Genomic DNA, 18196 nt, shown 5'->3' with positions numbered 1-18196 from the left:
ACATATGCTTCCTTCTTTTTCTTAACCAAACCCTCAATTTCTTTAGTCATCCAGCATTCCCTTTACCTACCAGCCTTTCCTTTCACCCTGACAGGAATATACTTTTTCTGGATTCTTGTTATCTCATTTCTGAACGCTTCCCATTTTCCAGCCATCCCTTTACCTGCGAACATCTGCCCCCAATCAGCTTTCAGATGTTCTTGCCTAATACGATCAAAATTGGTCTTTCTTCAATTTAGAACTTCAACTTTTAGATCTGGTCTATCCTTTTCCATCACTATTTTAAATCTAATAGAATTATGGTCAGTGGCCCCAAAGTGCTCCACCACTGACACCTCAGTCACCTGCCCTGCCTTATTTCCCAAGAGTAGGTCAAGTTTTGCACCTTCTCCAGTAGGTACATCCACATACTGAATCAGAAAATTGTCTTGTACGCACTTAAGAAATTTCTCTCCATCTAAACTCTTAACACTATGGCAGTCCCAGTCTATGTCTGGAAAGTTAAAATCCCCTACCATAACCTCCCTATTGTTCTTACAGATAGCTGAGATCTCCTTACAAGTTTGTTTCTTAATTTCTCTCTGACTATTAGGGGGGTCTATAATACAATCCCAATAAGGTGATCATCCCTTTCTTATTTCTTAGTTCCACCCAAATAACTTCCCTGGATGTATTTCCGGGAATATCCTCCCTCAGTACAGCTGTAATGCTATCCCTTATCAAAAATGCCACTCCCTCTCCTCTCTTGCCTCCCTTTCGATCCTTCCTGGAGCATTTGTATCTTGGAACATTAAGCTGCCAGTCCTGCCCATCCCTGAGCCACATTTCTATAATTGCTATGATATCACAGTCCCATTTTCCTAACCATGCCTTGAGTTCATCTGCCTTCCCTGTTAGGCCCCTTGCATTGAAATAAATGCAGTTTAATTTATTATTTCTACCTTGTCCCTGCCTGCCCTGACTGTTTGACTCTGTCTCATAACTCTATACCTCAATCAGATCTCCCATCAGGTAGGTAAAAACAATGACTGCAGATGCTGGAAACCAGATTCTGGATTAGTGGTGCTGGAAGAGCACAGCAGTTCAGGCAGCATCCAAGGAGCTTCGAAATCTACTACAAGAAAACAAACCCAGCCTAGCCTGTCTCTCCTCATGACTGACACTTTTTATCCCAGGCATTATTCTGGTGAATTCCCTCTGCACCATCTCCACTTCCTTCCCATAGTGTGGCAACCAGAACTGCACTTAATACTCTATCTGTGGTTTAACCTATGTTTTACAAAGTTGTGAAAAGATTTCTTTGTTCCTATATTCTACACCATGACTAATGAAGCAAGCATTCCATATACCTTCTTCACCACTCTGTATACCTGTGTTGACACCGTCAGGGATCTATGGACTTGCACACCAAGGTCCCTTCGTTCCTCGGTATTCCCAAGGGATCTACCATTCATCGTTCCTTGTTACACCTTCCAAAATACATCACTTTGCACTTATCAGGATTAAATTGTATCTACCACTACTCTGTCAAGTTTACCAATTGATCAATATCAGAGTGCAGCCTGAGACCATCCCCAACACCACTAATTTTATGTCATCTACAAAATTACTAATTATACCCTCTAGATTCACATCCAAGTATTTAATGTACATAACTAACAGCAGGGGTCCCAGCACCAAGCCCTGTGGTACACCACTGGTCACAGGCTTCCAAACAGAAAAGCATTCCTCCACCATCACCCTTTGCCTTCCATTTGTAAATCCACTTTGGATCCAGTTTGCCAACTTGCCTTGGATCCCATGGACTGTTCCCTTTTAGACCAGCCTTTATATGGGACCTTGTGAAAGGCCTTATTGAAATCCATGCAAACCACACCAACTGCATTACACATTATCAATATATTTAGTCACCTTTGCAAAAACCTCAGTTAGTCAGACAAGATTCACCTTCAACAGATCCATGCAGACCATCCCTGACCAGTGCCTGCACTTTCATGTATTAATTAATCCTGTCCTTCAGATTTCACTACCACTTTTATTTGCATTGACTCTCATGTGTCCAAGTCATTCAGAGCTAACTTAATACATCCAGGCATATCTCAACAGATTTCCTCGTACTTCTTGCGTAGTCTTAATGGAGCCTCCTATTATCCTCCCTCCAAATACGAGACAGCGTCTAACTATCCCAGTATTTCCATATTGGCTACTCGAATTGTAGCAGGTTTGCTTTGACAACTGTCTGCTTCTCCTTCTAATTCTGACAACCTGTGATACTCGAAGCTCCTGATACACTTGTTCTTCCTTATCCTATTCCATACAATTATATTGTTTCATCATCTTTATGTGGTGTACCAATTCCTCTTCCTGTGATCAGTAATTAATTAAGTCACTTTTAATAACTCTCCTAACTACCTTGTATGGACCACTAAAATTTGCTTTCAAAATCCTGTAAAGGCAATAATACCAATAATTTGCCTCCTGCTTGTCACATTCGCATTTTAACATATTTGTTCATTCTTTCATTTTCACCTGTGAAATCTTTTAGTCTTGTTCCACTTTACATGCTGTTGCCAAACTTTGAAGAAACATGTACACCTACGCCATATTAAAATCTGTGCTTCTGAATTAAAACATTTCCTTAGTCAATTCTACGGGATCTCTCATCTCATGTTGTCAATTCACTGTATGAAACCCAATAAATTTATTTGGAGAATCTCCAGTAGCAAACAATAAGAAACAGAGTCCTTTGACTCAATCTTGTGGGTAGTCACTCTTTACACAGAAGGCTCTTGAGACTAAGCTATTAAGAACATTCAGACTGAGCCAGACAGGTTTTTAATAATATGGAATCAAAGGTTATGGGAGAGAAAGAAAAACAAAGTGGAATGGAGGATGATCGGATCAGCCATGATCTCATTGAATAGCGGAGCAGACTAGAAGGGATGAATGGCCAATTTTCATTCCTATGTATTAAGGTCTTCATCATTCTCACAGCCACATTCACTACACATGCACTCAGCCTTATCTTTCAATGAACTTCCTCGCATCCCCAATCCATCAACCAGTGTCACTCAGGCGAGTGTTTCCCGCCTCAGGCGACTGACTGTGTGGGGTTTGTACGTTCTCCCCGTGTCTGCGTGGGTTTCCTCCGGGTGCTCCGGTTTCCTCCCACAGTCCAAAGATGTGCAGGTTAGGTGAATTGGCCATGCTAAATTGCCAGTGGGATTAGGTAAGGGGTAACTGTAGGGGTATGGGTGGGTTGCGCTTCGGCGGGGTGGTGTGGACTTGTTGGGCCGAAGGGCCTGTTTCCACACTGTAAGTAATCTAATCTAATCTAATCTAATCTAATCTAATCTAATCACTCTGTTTATCATTTCTTCTTTAATAAATTATCATTATTATCCTCACCAGATGCATTACATCCATCAGGTGAACACATCATTACAATCAATTTGAGCAGTTCTTACCACCTTTACAGAAAGGCAAGCATGAAGTGGAGGGACAGGACCAAAAATGGACCTCCACAGATCTTGCAATTCACCACCCAGAGGAGGCAGTATCGGAAATCAGTGGTATTTTACAGCTCTGGCCATTATAAAATTCCATAGGCTCACTACCTTTGGAGTGAGGAAATTTCTCTTCATCTCAATCGCTAGGCTTCCCAAGCCTTCTGTGGTGAAGAATCCCACAGGTTCCCTCACCTTTGAGGAGGGTCATGGGATTTGAAACATTAACTCTGCTTCTCTCTCTACATGCCCCATCAGAGCTGCTGAGGTTTGCCAACGTTTTCTCTTTGCGTTTCAGATTTCCGGTATCTGCAGTTCTTTCCTTTTGTTTCTGTGCCTGACTAACTTGATTTGATTCTTTTTCTGAGGTGGTAACAAGGGCCAATGGAGAAATGAGTCAGTGTAGCTCACAAAGTGTTCAGCAAACTTCTATCATGCCTCGACATGGAAGACCGATTAGAAAAATAAATATCTCATGTTGAAAAGGAAATTGGCCAGCTGGATCCAAAATTGGCATATTGGCAGAAAGGAACGGATAATGGTTAACAGTTGTTTGTGCAACTGGAAAGCTGTTTCCAATCATGTTTTAAAAGGTTTTGCGTGGGTCCTCTTGTGGCACAGTGGTAGTGTCCTTACCTCTGGACCGAGAGGCCTGTCAAGTCATACCTGCTCCAGAAGTGTGCAATAACATCTCTGAACAGCTTGATTACAAATATAGCTTAATTTTTTAAAAAAAAATTACAAGGTTTTGGCTACTCGGTCCCTTGGATTCCTGATGAAGACCTTTTGCCCAAAACATCGATTCGCCTGCTCCTTGGCTGCTGCCTGACCTGCTGTGCTTTTCCAGCACCACACTCTCGACTCTAATCTCCAGCATCTGTAGTCCTCACTTTCGCCCTAGGTTTGTGTAATCTATTCATCTATGAGTATTGTGGATGCATTTGCTATAATCTTCCAAAATTCTTTTGATTCTGTAAAGGTCCCAGTGGATTGGGAAATTGCAAGCATAATTCCATTCAAGGCAGATGGGAGAACAAAAAGTGGGAACTTATAGGCCAGTGAATTAAACTCCCAGCATTGGCAAAATACTCAAATCTATTATCAAGGAAGTATTGGCAGGACATGTAGAAAACCAGAATCATCAGAAAGGATTAACATGGCTTTATGAAAGGGGAAATCCTGTTCACTCGGGGGCTTTGAAGTTGCAATAAACAGGGTGGATTAAGGGAAATCAGTCTTATATTTGGATTTCCAAACGTTTATTGCACAAGATAATAACTTATGGTATTTTGGGTGACAAATAAGCATGGATAAGGCCTAACGCAGAGTAAAAAGAGGATCGAGATAAATAAATTAATTTCTGGCAAACAGTAACAAGGAAAGTGCTACAGGATTCAGCAAAAGGGCCTCAACTATTTGCAATATCTGGTAATAACGTGGATGGAGATTCTGATGGTATTGTAGCCAAATTTGCTGATAACACAAAATGGGAAAGCAACTTGTGTGGCGATCACAAACGGCCAGAGTATTAACTTCTGAGGCAGAAATCGGGAGGTGGGATTAATCCAGCATTTGCAATTTTGTCTCGGTCTTGAGATTGCTGGCATGCAGGATGTTGTTGGGATCCTGGTTTAATTGGAGTGGAGGCAGGCAGAGTCCAGAATAGGTTGGTGGCAAGGCTGGCTTCCTTTCCCAAACTTCCTGAGCCTGTGCTTCCAAAGCAATCCATAGCTTCTCAATCTGCTATTTACAGGTCCATTTTAAATCACCCTCACCCTATCCCCTTATTCATTGTTTATTTTATGAACAGAATTAAAACTGCACTGGAGCATAGGAGGTTGAGAGGTGATCTGATGCAAGTTCATAAAACCATGGGGAGTATAATAGAGTTAATGGTAGGTATCTTTTCCTTAGGAAGTCGGATTTCAAGACTGAGCGCATATTTCTAAGGTGACAGGAGAGACATTTAAAAAAGATGTATGGGGCAAATTGTTTTACACACAGGGTGGTTTGCATGTGGAACAAACTTGCTGAGGAAGTGGTGGATATAGGTACATTTACAACATTTAAAAGACGTTTGGATAAGTACACGAATAGGAAAGGTTTGGAGGAACATGGGCCGGGCATGGGCAGGTGGGACTAGTTTAGTTCGGGATTATGGTCAGCATGGACTAGTTGAACCAAAGAGTCTGTTTCTATGTTATTAAATCTATGACTATGACTCTTTCACTGGAAGCCACCAAATAGTCCATAAACTCCAAGAAAACAAAGTGGATCTTCAAAGCATCTGCATAAACAATGGGAAGCTCTGATAAAGAACAGGCTGTTGGATTGCAGTCAAGTGGCCATAAAACCTTGAGTAAACAGTCATAAGAACTGCTGTCTCAAGAAACTTCTAGATGGAATACATAAAGGCAATGGTAAAAGATGAAATGTTTACACTCAAGTATTCAACTAGGTCACACTTTCAAGAGCGTGAAGTATAATCTCCCTTTATATCCATCAGACAAACTGCTGTAACTTATCTGATGAATTTTTCCACATTTAAAATATTGATCTTTCACTTGACAGTTGGCAAAAGTAAAATCTTGGAAACGTATTGTTTACATCTTGCAATCAAAGCACTGTCATAACTCGCCTTACTGAGCATGGATATAAAGTATCTGTGTTAAAGTATTCAAAGAAGAAGTACAACCATTTTATTCATGTATTAAACTACTACCATCTTCTTTCCTGGTTCACACAGCTGATGTACAGCCCAGCAGACTCTAAAATCAAGCCGCCTCTGAAAATTAGATCAACTTACCCAAGACAGGCTCTCAGTAAGCCCACTACACTGTTCAAAACTTCCTTCAGAGGAAGGGGTAGGTGGTGGGGCCCTGTGCTCCATCACCTTCATAAAAATGGCCAAAGGCAGGAACAGAGGCAGTACCTCTGGCCACCTCGCTCCATGGCTACCTCTCTTTCTGCCCTGTGTCTGTTTGCCAATGACTCTGACTGAAAATCTGGAGCAAAGAGTCTATAATGGAATGCAGATAAGTGGCAAGAGCAGGCAAAAATTTGGCAGATGGAGTACAATATGGGAAGATTTGACACTATTCACTTTAGTGGGAAGAAGAAACAAGCAAAATATTGCTTAAATGGAGATAGACAGATAGAGAAAGCACAAAATACTGCAATGGAGAGATTTTGGTGTTCTCTGCATGTAACATGAAAAAAATTAACTCGCAGGAACATAAGTTATTCTGAGAGCTCAGATTTCTGAAGAACAATCATACTGGACTTGAAATGCTAATTCTGTCACTCTCACACCCCCACCCCCAACACCCAATAGATGCCGTCAGACCTGCTCAGTCTCTCCAACACTGTTTAATTTGTCGCAGCACGAATGGGTTTTACGGGTCAGGTTTTTGAGAAGCATCATCAGCCCCATTTGAAAAGGACATCACTGGCCATTTAGCAGTTCCTCTTCAGTATGCAACCAGGTCCAAAGATTTGAGGCAGCGTTAAGTGCCACAGGACAAGGACGTCACAGCTCATCATGAACCTTTTCTTGAGTTGTGCACCAACTGGTCAACAATTGCTCCCCTGGTGACCTGGGGACATGTGAACTGTACATATTGCAGGGAGCCCGTTGGAAATGAAAATCCAAACACTCACTCATCCTGAATGCCATCACCTTGGTGCAGTTTATATAATCATGAATCCTTCACTGACGTGTCTTATGCATTTGTGAATTGATTACAAGATCCTGAAATTTCTCTGGCACAGTCCTGGAAAAATCTGAAGGCAAAAATGTTAAGAATGCTGCCACTTCTGTAGCGACTGGTAAAACATGGCCACCTGATGCAGTGGTCAACACGTCTTCTTCCACGAGGTGGGGTTTATCTGCGACCTACTGACGTGAGCCTTCAAAGCACACCACATGTCAGTGGAATGCAGCCTCTGCATTTTGGAGAAGCTACTACCAGACTTGCAACCTCTTGCTGCTCCCCAGCTACAGCTCTCAGAGCAACAGGCTATCCAGTGACAAAGAGCTCAGCAGCATGTTGCTGGTCATGGTGCACTCATCTAAGGTCCAACCTATGGCAGCTAAAGTACCACCCATGCAATGCAGAGAATAGTAAATGTTCAACAGCAAAATTGCTATGAACAAATTCAGTTCTGATCTCCAGCATCTGCAGTCCTCACTTTCTCCTATGAACAAAGTATGCCCGACTAGCAAATAAGAAAAAAGTTTTTATGTACTGTGTGTTTAGAGCAGTACTTTCAGGAGATGGAACCAGATTGCTCCAGCTGCCATTGTGTCCTTCCTTCATTTCAGTGGTAAATTTCAGCAAGTCCAGGAACCTTGTGAATGGTTTGTTAAATCATAGGCCAGATGAAATATGGCTCAAATTAAACAGCTAGGAAATTTATGACTCTCAAAAGGTGATTGCATGGAGGCAGCCTAATGCATGAGTTAAGAGCAGAATTGGTGAGTTATAGCCAGCTTTTTAATACCCTTTCTATTTCTCCTAGTCTTAACTAGCCCACATACACTCAATCTTACACTAATGCCATCATGGCACCAGCCATTCATTCACTCGTCATTATTAAATGTCTTTGTGAAAGGCACACGTCCCATAAGACTCTCACTAATTTCTTGTAATAGCAATTCTGTCAAGAGTATTAGTCTTACAAGACAAAATTTGACTTAATTTGTCAACATGAGCAGTGGCCTTGATAATGTGACAGGGCAAACCAAGATATGAATCTTATTACAAATAAGCAAATTTTCTAACTCATTGCCTACCACGTCAGTGTTTGTTCAGTTCTTGTCCAAGACACAAGACTCCGTGTTCAAATCCTTCTCCAGGTCTTGAGCAAAAGCAAACAAGTCTAACACTTTACTCCAATATTAAAAGAGAGCTTCACTGTCAGAAGTGCTGTCTATCACATAAGGTGTTAAACCAAGACCTCACCTGCCTGTGCAGGTGTGTTGGATCCCATAATCCTATTGTAAGGAGGACAGGGGATTAATTCCTGGTGTCCTGGCTAATATTTGCCCATCAATCAATTAAAAGCAGACTACTGAGTTACGTTATATTATTGTTTGTGGGAGTTGGTCTTGCACAGATTAGTTACTGCAGTTGTTACATTACAACAGTATTTCAAACTTTACAGTTGCAAGCTTTACGTTAAACATGCCTGTCATATCAAAGCTCTGTTACTTCTTAGTCTTAGGCAGCACAGTGGCTCAGTGGTTAGTACTGCTGCCGCACAGCACCAGGGACCCAAGTTTGATTCCACCCCGTGTGGAGTTTGCACATTGCCTCCACGTCAGTGTGGGTTTCCTCCAGGTGCTCCGGTTTCCTCCCACGGTCCAAAAATATGTAGGTTAGGTGGATCGGCTGTGGGAGATTGGCCATAGTGTCCTGATTGAGGTCTACAAAATCATGAAGGGTTTAGACAGGGTGGATAGAGACAAGCTTTTTCCCAGGGTGAGGGATTCAATAACGAGAGGTCACACGTTCAAGGTGAGAGGTGAAAAGTTTAAGGGGGAATACACGTGGAAAGTACTTTACAGAGAGGGTGGTAGGTGCCTGGAACGTGTTGCCAGCAGAGGTAGTAGAGACAGGCATGGTAGATTCATTTAAGGTGCGTCTGGACATGTGCATGAATAGGTGGGGAGCAGAGGGATACAGATGCTTAAGAATTGGGTGGTAGGTTTACATAGTGGATTTGGAGGGCTGAAGGGCCAGTTCCTGGGCTGTAAATTTTCTTTGTTCATTTTGTCTTTTGGGTGTGCAGGTTAGATGGGTTAGACATGGGAAATGCAGGGTTATGGGGATGGGGTGGGTCTGGGTGGGATGGAGGGTTGGTGTGAACTCGATGGGCCAAATGGCCAGCTTCCATACCATAGGGATTCTTTGTGATTGACTTAGTTTTCCCACGAGCTTTGGGTCCTCTGGGTTATCAATATGCATTTGTAAGGCTGATGGGAGTGTACTTCACAGCATCACATGACTGAGGGCTGGGCAAGACCAGCCTCGGAAATTAACTCCCGCCACATCCGCTCTTCAGGCCCCTCCCTCCTCCTGCCATGCCTTTCTATAACCTCAGCCCGAGAGCTATTCTGATTCTCTTTGTCCAGTTTAACTGCTTCTACAGCCGGAGAGAATGGACTGCCTCGAGCTTCTAGAGGTCCACTTCCATTTGGACCAGAACAGGAAACCACTGCCCCTCCTTCCACTGCTCCCAGCTAAGTAATGCTGGATAAAAGAGACCTAGGGTGCTGTTCAGTTACCACATGGACACTGTAGTGAGGGGTGGGATCACACAGGAGAAAGACACTTCTGCCTTGTGAACAATTTTCCAATAGTAGCTCATTGGCCTAATTCAGACTGCTTACATATGCACACTGGGTTTTACTCCAGTTCATCTGGCACAGGGTCTTGTTTGAATGCAGACTACAAACAGCTACACAGCGTCCGCAAACATGCATTAGCTGTAAAAGACAGCACATTGCTGCTCTGCACTTAATTCTGAAAACATGCTGGAGCATTGAAAATACAGTCCTGCGTCTGAAAGAGGTGAAGGCGTTTCCCACTTACCTATGATGACCTGTATACCGGGCACCTTTGATGTGCCCAACACCTTTGCATCCAGGTGTTGGACATCCTCCAGGAGTTGGAACTGCGACAAGGTCTTGTGAAGCTGCAAAGCAAAAAAGACAAAAAATGCTAATGCTAAATTGTGAAATAGTAATCATCTGGAAATTTAGGAAATCAAAAGACTAAGTTTTGGATGAGTTGAATCTGTCTAGATTGAACTGTAACTTCAACTTGATATTTTGTAATTCTTTAAAAGAAAAGTAATTCTAACTTGCTGTTGGGGATCAACTGTGAACTTAGAATTTTGTTCCATTCACTTTGAACGTTTGCAAAGTAAAAGTGAAGTATAATGACATATCTCAGGTGCAAGATAGCAATCACAACAAGGCCTCTAATGGCATAATAAAATATTATTACTTGACAATATCAGAAACTTGGGGTTATTGCCTGGAATATTATATTGTTGCTTTTAATGGGAACTTTGTTGCATTTTTGTTTATTTTCCAATTTGGATGTCATGATAGACAGAGATGGTTAGTTGAATCAACACACATTGAGCTATCCACAACAAACATTTAACTATTGTGCCTGCATCCTGGGAAACCCTGATCCAACTATGCAAATGTTCAGTTGAAAGACGGAAAAGAAGGTTCATTGCTATTCTTTTAAACCTAAATATAGGTAGCTGTGGGTGTGAAATCAGAGCTGGCTAAAATGAATTGAGAAACCAGATTAAATGGTACTCAGTAGAGCTGCATTGATAGACTTTTGAGGAGATCTTGACTAACTCTCAGCAAAACAATTATTCCAGTAGAATGAAAGACTCTTTCAGAAGGATGCATCATCCATGGGCAAACAAGGTAGATAACAATTAAAAATATTGAACAAACCCATAAAGACTGGTGGATAGGTCAGAGGAATGGACACCCTTTCAGAACCAGCAAAAAGTTAAAAACATAATAAAAAGGCAGAAAGCAGCATATGAGAAAAAAACTATCGAGTAATATAAAACAGGTTGTAAGGGTTTTTAAAAGTCTTTGACAAGGAAAAATAAAATCCAAAAACAATTCCAAGATGTGTGGGTTTGGTGAATTAGCCATGCTAAATTGCCCATAATGTTAGGTGCATTAGTCAGGGATAAATATAGGGTAGGGAAATGGGGCGAGCTGAGTTACTTTTTGGAGGGTCGTTGTGGACTTGTTGGGCCAAAGGGCCTGTTTCCATACTGTAGGGAATATAATCTATAAGGTAACTCAGGCTAGTTTTAGTCGTTAACAGAGCAAAGCTGAAGAATTGACAATGGAAAACAAATAAAGGGTAGCGGCTTTAAACAGGTACTCTCGGGGCAGATGACTTAGGAAACTTACTAAACATAACTCAAAACCAAGAAGTGACAGGGAGAAACACACCCAAAGAACGGCAGGTGCAGAAACAAAAACAGAAATCACTGGAGAAACTCAGCGGGTCTGGCTGTATCTGTGGAGAGAAAGCAGAGTTAACATTTCAGGTCCAGTGACCCTTCTTCTGAACTGATAGTAATTCAGAAAAGGTTGATATGCATGCTAAAGGGGAGGTTGGTGGGGGGGGGGGGGTAGTAGGGAGGTGGGATGAGGAAACAAGAGGTGAAGACAGAGCCCAGAGACAGAGAGAAACAGTTGGGTAGGCAAAGGAATGGGGGAGTCAGTGGGTTTATGGTGAGATCATCGATATAGCAGAGAAAGACTTGTGGGTGGGGGCTGGAATAGGAATGGAACAAGGAATGTTCCATATATCCGACAAAGAGATGAGAATAACTGCACGCCATGCAGGCACCCATGGTCACCCCTTTGACCTGAGGAAAGTGGGAGGAGCTAAAAGTTGTTTAGAGTGAGGATGAGCTCAGCCAGGCAGAGGAGGTTGGTGGTGGGTGGGGACGGTTCCAGCGTTTATTCCAGGAGATAGTGGAGACCCTGGTGAGACCACGTCCATGGTGAGTAGGAGGTGGCTGGAGCCTGCAAACTGGAAATTCTGGAACTGACATCAAGGGTCAGAAGAATCGCCTGGGTAGTTAACCATCTGACTTTCAATGTGAGGGTCCCGGGTTCAAATCCGGATTCAGGTACTGCTTAATGGATGGCACGGTGACTCGGTGGTTAGCACTGCTGCCTCACAGCACCAGAGTCCCAGGTTTGATTCAAGCCTCGGGCGACTGTCTGTAAGAAGTTTGCACATTCTCCATGTCTGCGTGGGTTTCCTCCGGGTGCTCTGGTATCCTCCCACAGTTCTAAGATGTGCAGGTCAGGTGAATTGGCCACGTTAAATTGCTCATAGTGTTAGGTGCATTAGTCAGAGGGGAAATGGGTCTGGGTGGGTTCCTGTTCGGAGGGTCGGTGTGGACTGGTTGGGCTGAAGGACCTTTTTCCACACTGTAGGGAATCTAATCTAAAAAAAAATGAATGAAAGTGGGAAGGGAGTGGACAAGAGATGAAGAAAATCAAGTTAAGGTAGGAAGGGATGAATTCTGTTGAGCAGTCCTGTTTGTGGATTTTGTGAAGGAGGTAGAAACATGGACTCTGCAGGGTCAGAAGGCTATGAGCTTTGGTGACTGTTGAGGGAGATCACCAGACGAAATGAGATTAGTGACCATTATGGACGCAATCGCAGTAAAACAATGACAATCGCCAGAAGAAAATTCCTGGACCTAAAGATTATCAAGTGCTAAGACTAAGTTTCCAAGAAAGGGTTTAGAAAAAACCATGGCGGCACAAATAGAAAATGCATTCATTTCAATCTTCCAAAAATCCTTGAATTCTGGAAGAGTCCCAGCTGAATGGAAAATAGCAAACCGAACAGCTTTTATTCAAGAACTGATAAAGGCAAAATCCAGGTAACGATTGGTCACTTGGCCTAATATCCGATATCTCTAGAAGCCATTATTCAGGAAATCAAAAATCAAGACGTAATCAAACAAAGCTAAGATGGCTTTGTGATGAGGAAATCATGTTTAACCAGTCTACTGTGTTTTTTTTTTAAACTGCTGTCACATTCAGAGTAGGTAGGGGGGAACCAAATATAGTTGAGTGTGTGTGTTGCTGGAAAAGCACAGCAGGTCAGGCAGCATCCAAGGAGCAGGAAAATCAATATTTTGCTCCGGACCAAAACATCGATTTTCCTGGTCCTCGGATGCTGCCTGACCTGCTGTGCTTTTCCAGCAACACACACACTCAATTGTGATCTCCAGCATCTGCAGACCTCACTGTCTCCTAGTTGATGGGAACCAAATATGTATATGTATATATGTGGTAGACTTGGATCTTTACAAGGAGTTTGAATGTAAAAGACAAGAACACATGGTATAATGTAATATTATAGATAAAAAAGACATTAGCTAACAGAATAAATCAGTCTTTTTCAGGTTGGCAAGCTGCAACTAGTGGGGTGCCACAGGGATCAGTGCCAGGTCCTCAATCATTTACACTCCATTATTGTATCACATGGATAAATGCAAACTTAACCATCTAGCAGGAAGAACAGAAAAGCAGTGCACTATTTAAATATAGAGTTCTCACATGGCTTGGTGGTTGAGAGGGAAACTGGGTATCATTCTACATTCATCATTAAAAAGTTAGCATGTAGACACAAGAAATATTAGGAAGGCACATGGAACTTTGTAGTTTATTGCAAACGAAATGGAATATAAAAAAAGGGTGATTTTACTGCAGCTGTGCAAGGTATTGATGGAACAAGACCTGTTTTGATCACTTGATTTGAAATAAAAATTGCTTCAAAAGCAGTCCAGAGAAGTTTTACATGACTCATCCCCAGCATGAAGGACTTACCTTGTGTGTAACTGTTAAACAGGTTAGGCCTCCCACTGTTGCAAGAAGAATGAGGGGTGATTTTATTGAAGAATGTAAGATCTTAAAAGAATTGGATTGTGGGTACACCTGAAAACAATTTCCTGTGGGCAGTGTTGCAGGGGGAGCTAAAACTAGGGGACATAGCTGAAAAATAAGAGGTCTCCCTTTCAAGACAAAATTGATTTTTTTTCCCTCTCAGTGTTGCTAAAGTATGGAATTCTCTTCTGCTGAATGTAATGGAGTCTGGGTTCTTAAATGTATTCAAGCCTGAGATAGATAAATGCTTGACAGAGAAGGGTTATGGTATACAGACGGGAAAATAGAGCGAAACCACAACCACATCTGAATGGTGCTTCTCAAAGGGTAAAGAGGCCGGATTCTGTTTTTAAGTCAGAGAGAGCAAACACTGAAAATGAATACCAAGATGAACCATTTTGAATGATGTGATTCGGGTGAGTCTTCTTCCGAGGAGCTACACATGTCATGGAACCCAAACAGTGGCAGAAAATTGCACATTTACAAGACTACATACATTTCATGATTCAAGAGGAGTCTCACCATGAAGAAAACAGTGCTTGCAGAATATTAAACATTAATGGAAATTTTCAATGTACTTACTTAAAATATAGGGCTAAATGCTGAGATTGTGATTGCACTCAGGAGCTCAAATTCTATTCACTGCAGGACAGTCTTAAAGAAAGAGATAACTGAACATCTACAGATTTTCAAGACAAATTGAAGCAAGTAAGTAAATTCCATGTGAAGGCATTGAATAATAGACTCCATGTCACAAAAGGAACATCTGAAATCTGTCAAAGTTAACTTGATTGCAATGTGTACACAATGGAATCATCAAGAGACTAGAGGAAACTTGGCAGATTGTCTCTCATGTGTTTAATGATAACCCTGTTTGGGTAGGGTCTGCATTTACATTGATCGCGAGGAACCAGAAACGTGTAACTAGAAAAAATAGAGAATTTGGTATGCGTGTACCCAAGGATGCTTCCTCCTTAGACCAGCTGCAAGAAAAAGCAAAAGTTCCTGCAAAATTCTTCATCTTTACAGAACCAGGATATCGTGGACACCAGGTCTTTTGAAGGCAGTCACCTCAAACCCAAGAGGTTTGTAATATTTTGAAGAAGCTAGCATGCAGGTGAAGTATTTGAGTAAAATGCAGTTGAGATCAACTTATAGCTCCCATTTCTAGTAACTTTCTACATTTCCACAGCTGGGAAGCCAAGCTAGACAGTCATGGGTAGTCAGTTCCCATAACTGATATGTGAGGTTTAACAACCTGGTACTCTATCATCTTCAATAAAACATTATGAATTATTTTACAAAAAGATTTGTTTCTTTTGCATTGTTCAAAACATAGTTTTACCTCTAAACATGAAGGGAAATGTAATTTAAAGTATTTTTTTTGAAGCTCTTACAAAGTGGTGGTTGCAATGGGTGACCTGTCTTGGCACACCACCCAGCAGGGTGAATATCGTGGTGATCTGCATCAAACCAAAGATCATAAGTATGGCTCCACCCATCAAAATGGACCTGAAAGAAAACAAGGAAAATACATTCAACCTTTAACTTCTACTGCATTTTTGAGAAAAATGGGATTTTTAGGACATAAAAGTTTGTTAAAATCTTAATAACATTAAGCAGGCAACCATCTGCTAAGATATTTATCAATCAACAATGGAAAACAGTGGCAATTCTACTTACTGGGGCTAAATTCCATTGGTGCTACCATTCCCCTCTCCTCCACCAACCGTGTAGATCCATCAGATCCAATAACTGTGGGACAGGTGAGCAATGCAACAAAGAGGGTGTATCTCTGATATTTGTCCTTCATTGTGGGGCATGCAGGATATCTGTCTGTCCCAACAGCACCCTTCCTCTGGCACTGTCCATCTCAATCCCTGAGCAACAAGGTTCAATAATCAGGAAAATCAAGTTCCTTAACTTTTTCCTGAAACTAGTTCAATGTCACTATCCTGGCCATGGGACCCCACATTCATCCCTTTGGAGTCTGGCACACAGCCTTCACTGCTGTCTATCACTTTCCATTGTCGAGAATATTGGCTATTTCACAGTTGTGGCATGATCCACTTGGAAAAATGTGCTCATACTTGAGCTCCACATATTCCAGGGTCATGTCAAAAGTTAAAGATTTAATCAAAGCCTCCAAGTTAATTGTTTGATAGACTCAGATAAACAAAAAACGCTCTGTAAGTTTCTGTACTCACCAAGAACAACTATTTATTACAAGTGAATTCCAACCACAGGCAATTAACTATGAAATAACAACATGCAACTCTACTATTTAAATTCTAACCCCCTTTAAAACTTCCCTGGATATATACACACAGACAAAAAAGTATGGGTGGAGGTGAAAAATCCAGGGAAACAGTTCAATAGCATTAGGTTTTGATGAAGCGCTCCTTCTTTTTCCCAAGACCTTTCCATCTCCTAAGTCCTATCTTCCAGATTCTCAGTTCTGTGCTCAAGACAGACATTTACACATTAATTGTCCCAGTTTCAGAGTCACTCAAAATTTAAAGCACACTCAAAAGTCTGCAAGGAATGTAGGGTTCGCCATGGTGCAGCAATGCACAATGACACGATGAACACTGCCATACATCTCATTCAAAGCAGATTTGATTTCTTCAATGTACACACAGATTATTAGCAGTAGAAATGCATTTGTTCCACAGGAACTCTCTGTGGTTTTATTTCAGTGGCTAAACCAACATAAGAAGTGGCCACTGGGCAATCATGCTACTCTCTGAAATGACCCAATTCCCAACCCATGCACAGCATTCATCCAGTGAGGGTCACACATCCCTAAGAATTCTGATAAAGCAGACCACTGTTGACCTGAAGCAATTATTATGTGCAATGGATGGCTCTCCAGTACTTGGCTGAGCAAGGCACGAACTTATAACAAGTAAAAAATAGCAGTTGAAACATCTTTCAGATGCCAACCCATTTTCAGCCTGTAGACCTGCTCCACCATTCAATTAAATCATGGTTCGTCCTCTCCTCGTTGCATCTTTCCTGCATCATCTCTATATCCCAATTTCACTTATATTCAGAAATCAGTTAATTTCTGTGTTGAATGTTCTCATTGACTGAGCTTCCACAGCCGTGTTGGGAAGAGAATTCCAAAGCTTCAATACACACACATTGTGAAAATAATTTCCTCTCATATTGGTCTCAAGCACCAGACCCCTTATTCTAGGTTTATGTTCACTGGTTCTTGACTGACCAGTCAGGGGAAACATTCCATCCACATCCAGCTTGTCATGTGCTCTAAGAATTTTGCACATTTCAATGACATTATTCTTTGAAATTTTGGATATGGCAGACACACAAAAATGGGTCAATCTTTCCTCATAATACAATCCCATCATCCCAGAAATTAGTCTAGTGAACCTCCATTGCACTCTTCCTTTGGCAAGTACATCCTTCCTTAGATAAGGACACCAACATTTCAGTTGTGCTCTCAACAAGTCTCCATATAACTCAGCATGACATCTTTTCTCTGTATATATACATTTCTAGTGTATATATAGTGACTCCCAAACAATAACACCTAAGTATCTCTGACTGGTAACATTGTCTACTCTGTCATCATTTAAGAAATATTCTGACTTTTGATTTTTCTATCAAAAGAGATAATTCATTCACATTACATTCCATTTGGCATGTTCTAGCTTATTTGTTTCACCTGTTTAAATCCTCTTGAAGGAGAAAGTGAGGTCTGCAGATGCTGGAGATCAGAGCTTAAAATGTGTTGCTGGAAAAGCGCAGCAGGTCAGGCAGCATCCAGGGAACAGGAGAATCGACGTTTCGGGCATAAGCCCTTCTTCAGGAGTCAAAGACAGTAAGTACCAAAAACTTTCATGTACTTACCCCCACACTCCGGATTCCTCAACTGTTCCAGAATCTTCCATCGGCCTCCGAAATCAGTCTGGCGCCATTACACACGCGGCCGCTACATCGCCCGCGGCAATAGCTGCCGCCACCGCCGCCGACGTCACCTCCGCCCCCACCGACCTCGCAGCCTCCGCGATCGCCGCCCAAACAACCGCCTCCGCGATCGCCATGAAGACAATCGCCGGCAGATTCGCGACCTCCGCGGCTATGGGGAATAACTCTGTCTCTGCGGTCGCCGCAGCCACTTCCGCACCCACTGACGTCACTAACCTACACGCCCACAACGCCGCATGTGTCTCCGCCCCCACGCCGATCTCCA

General features: G+C 42.0%; 1 protein-coding gene across 18 annotated transcripts in view; it reads right to left on the bottom strand.

Moving 5' to 3' along the window:
* The window catches only part of LOC122549360 (lethal(3)malignant brain tumor-like protein 4), a 300541-nt gene that overhangs the window by 122928 nt on the left and 159417 nt on the right, over window positions 1-18196 (bottom strand). For all 18 annotated transcript variants that reach the window (XM_043689041.1, XM_043689042.1, XM_043689039.1 and 15 more), the window contains 2 exons: window positions 15375-15489; window positions 10103-10205 (listed from right to left, as the gene is read on the bottom strand). In XM_043689041.1, coding sequence (XP_043544976.1) covers window positions 10103-10205; window positions 15375-15489 — 218 coding nt within the window. The remainder of the gene's footprint in view (window positions 1-10102; window positions 10206-15374; window positions 15490-18196) is intronic.

The sequence above is a fragment of the Chiloscyllium plagiosum genome, chromosome 4 (assembly GCF_004010195.1).
Source record: "Chiloscyllium plagiosum isolate BGI_BamShark_2017 chromosome 4, ASM401019v2, whole genome shotgun sequence".
Classification (NCBI taxonomy): domain Eukaryota; kingdom Metazoa; phylum Chordata; class Chondrichthyes; order Orectolobiformes; family Hemiscylliidae; genus Chiloscyllium; species Chiloscyllium plagiosum.
This window is presented reverse-complemented; position numbering and strand designations above follow the sequence as displayed.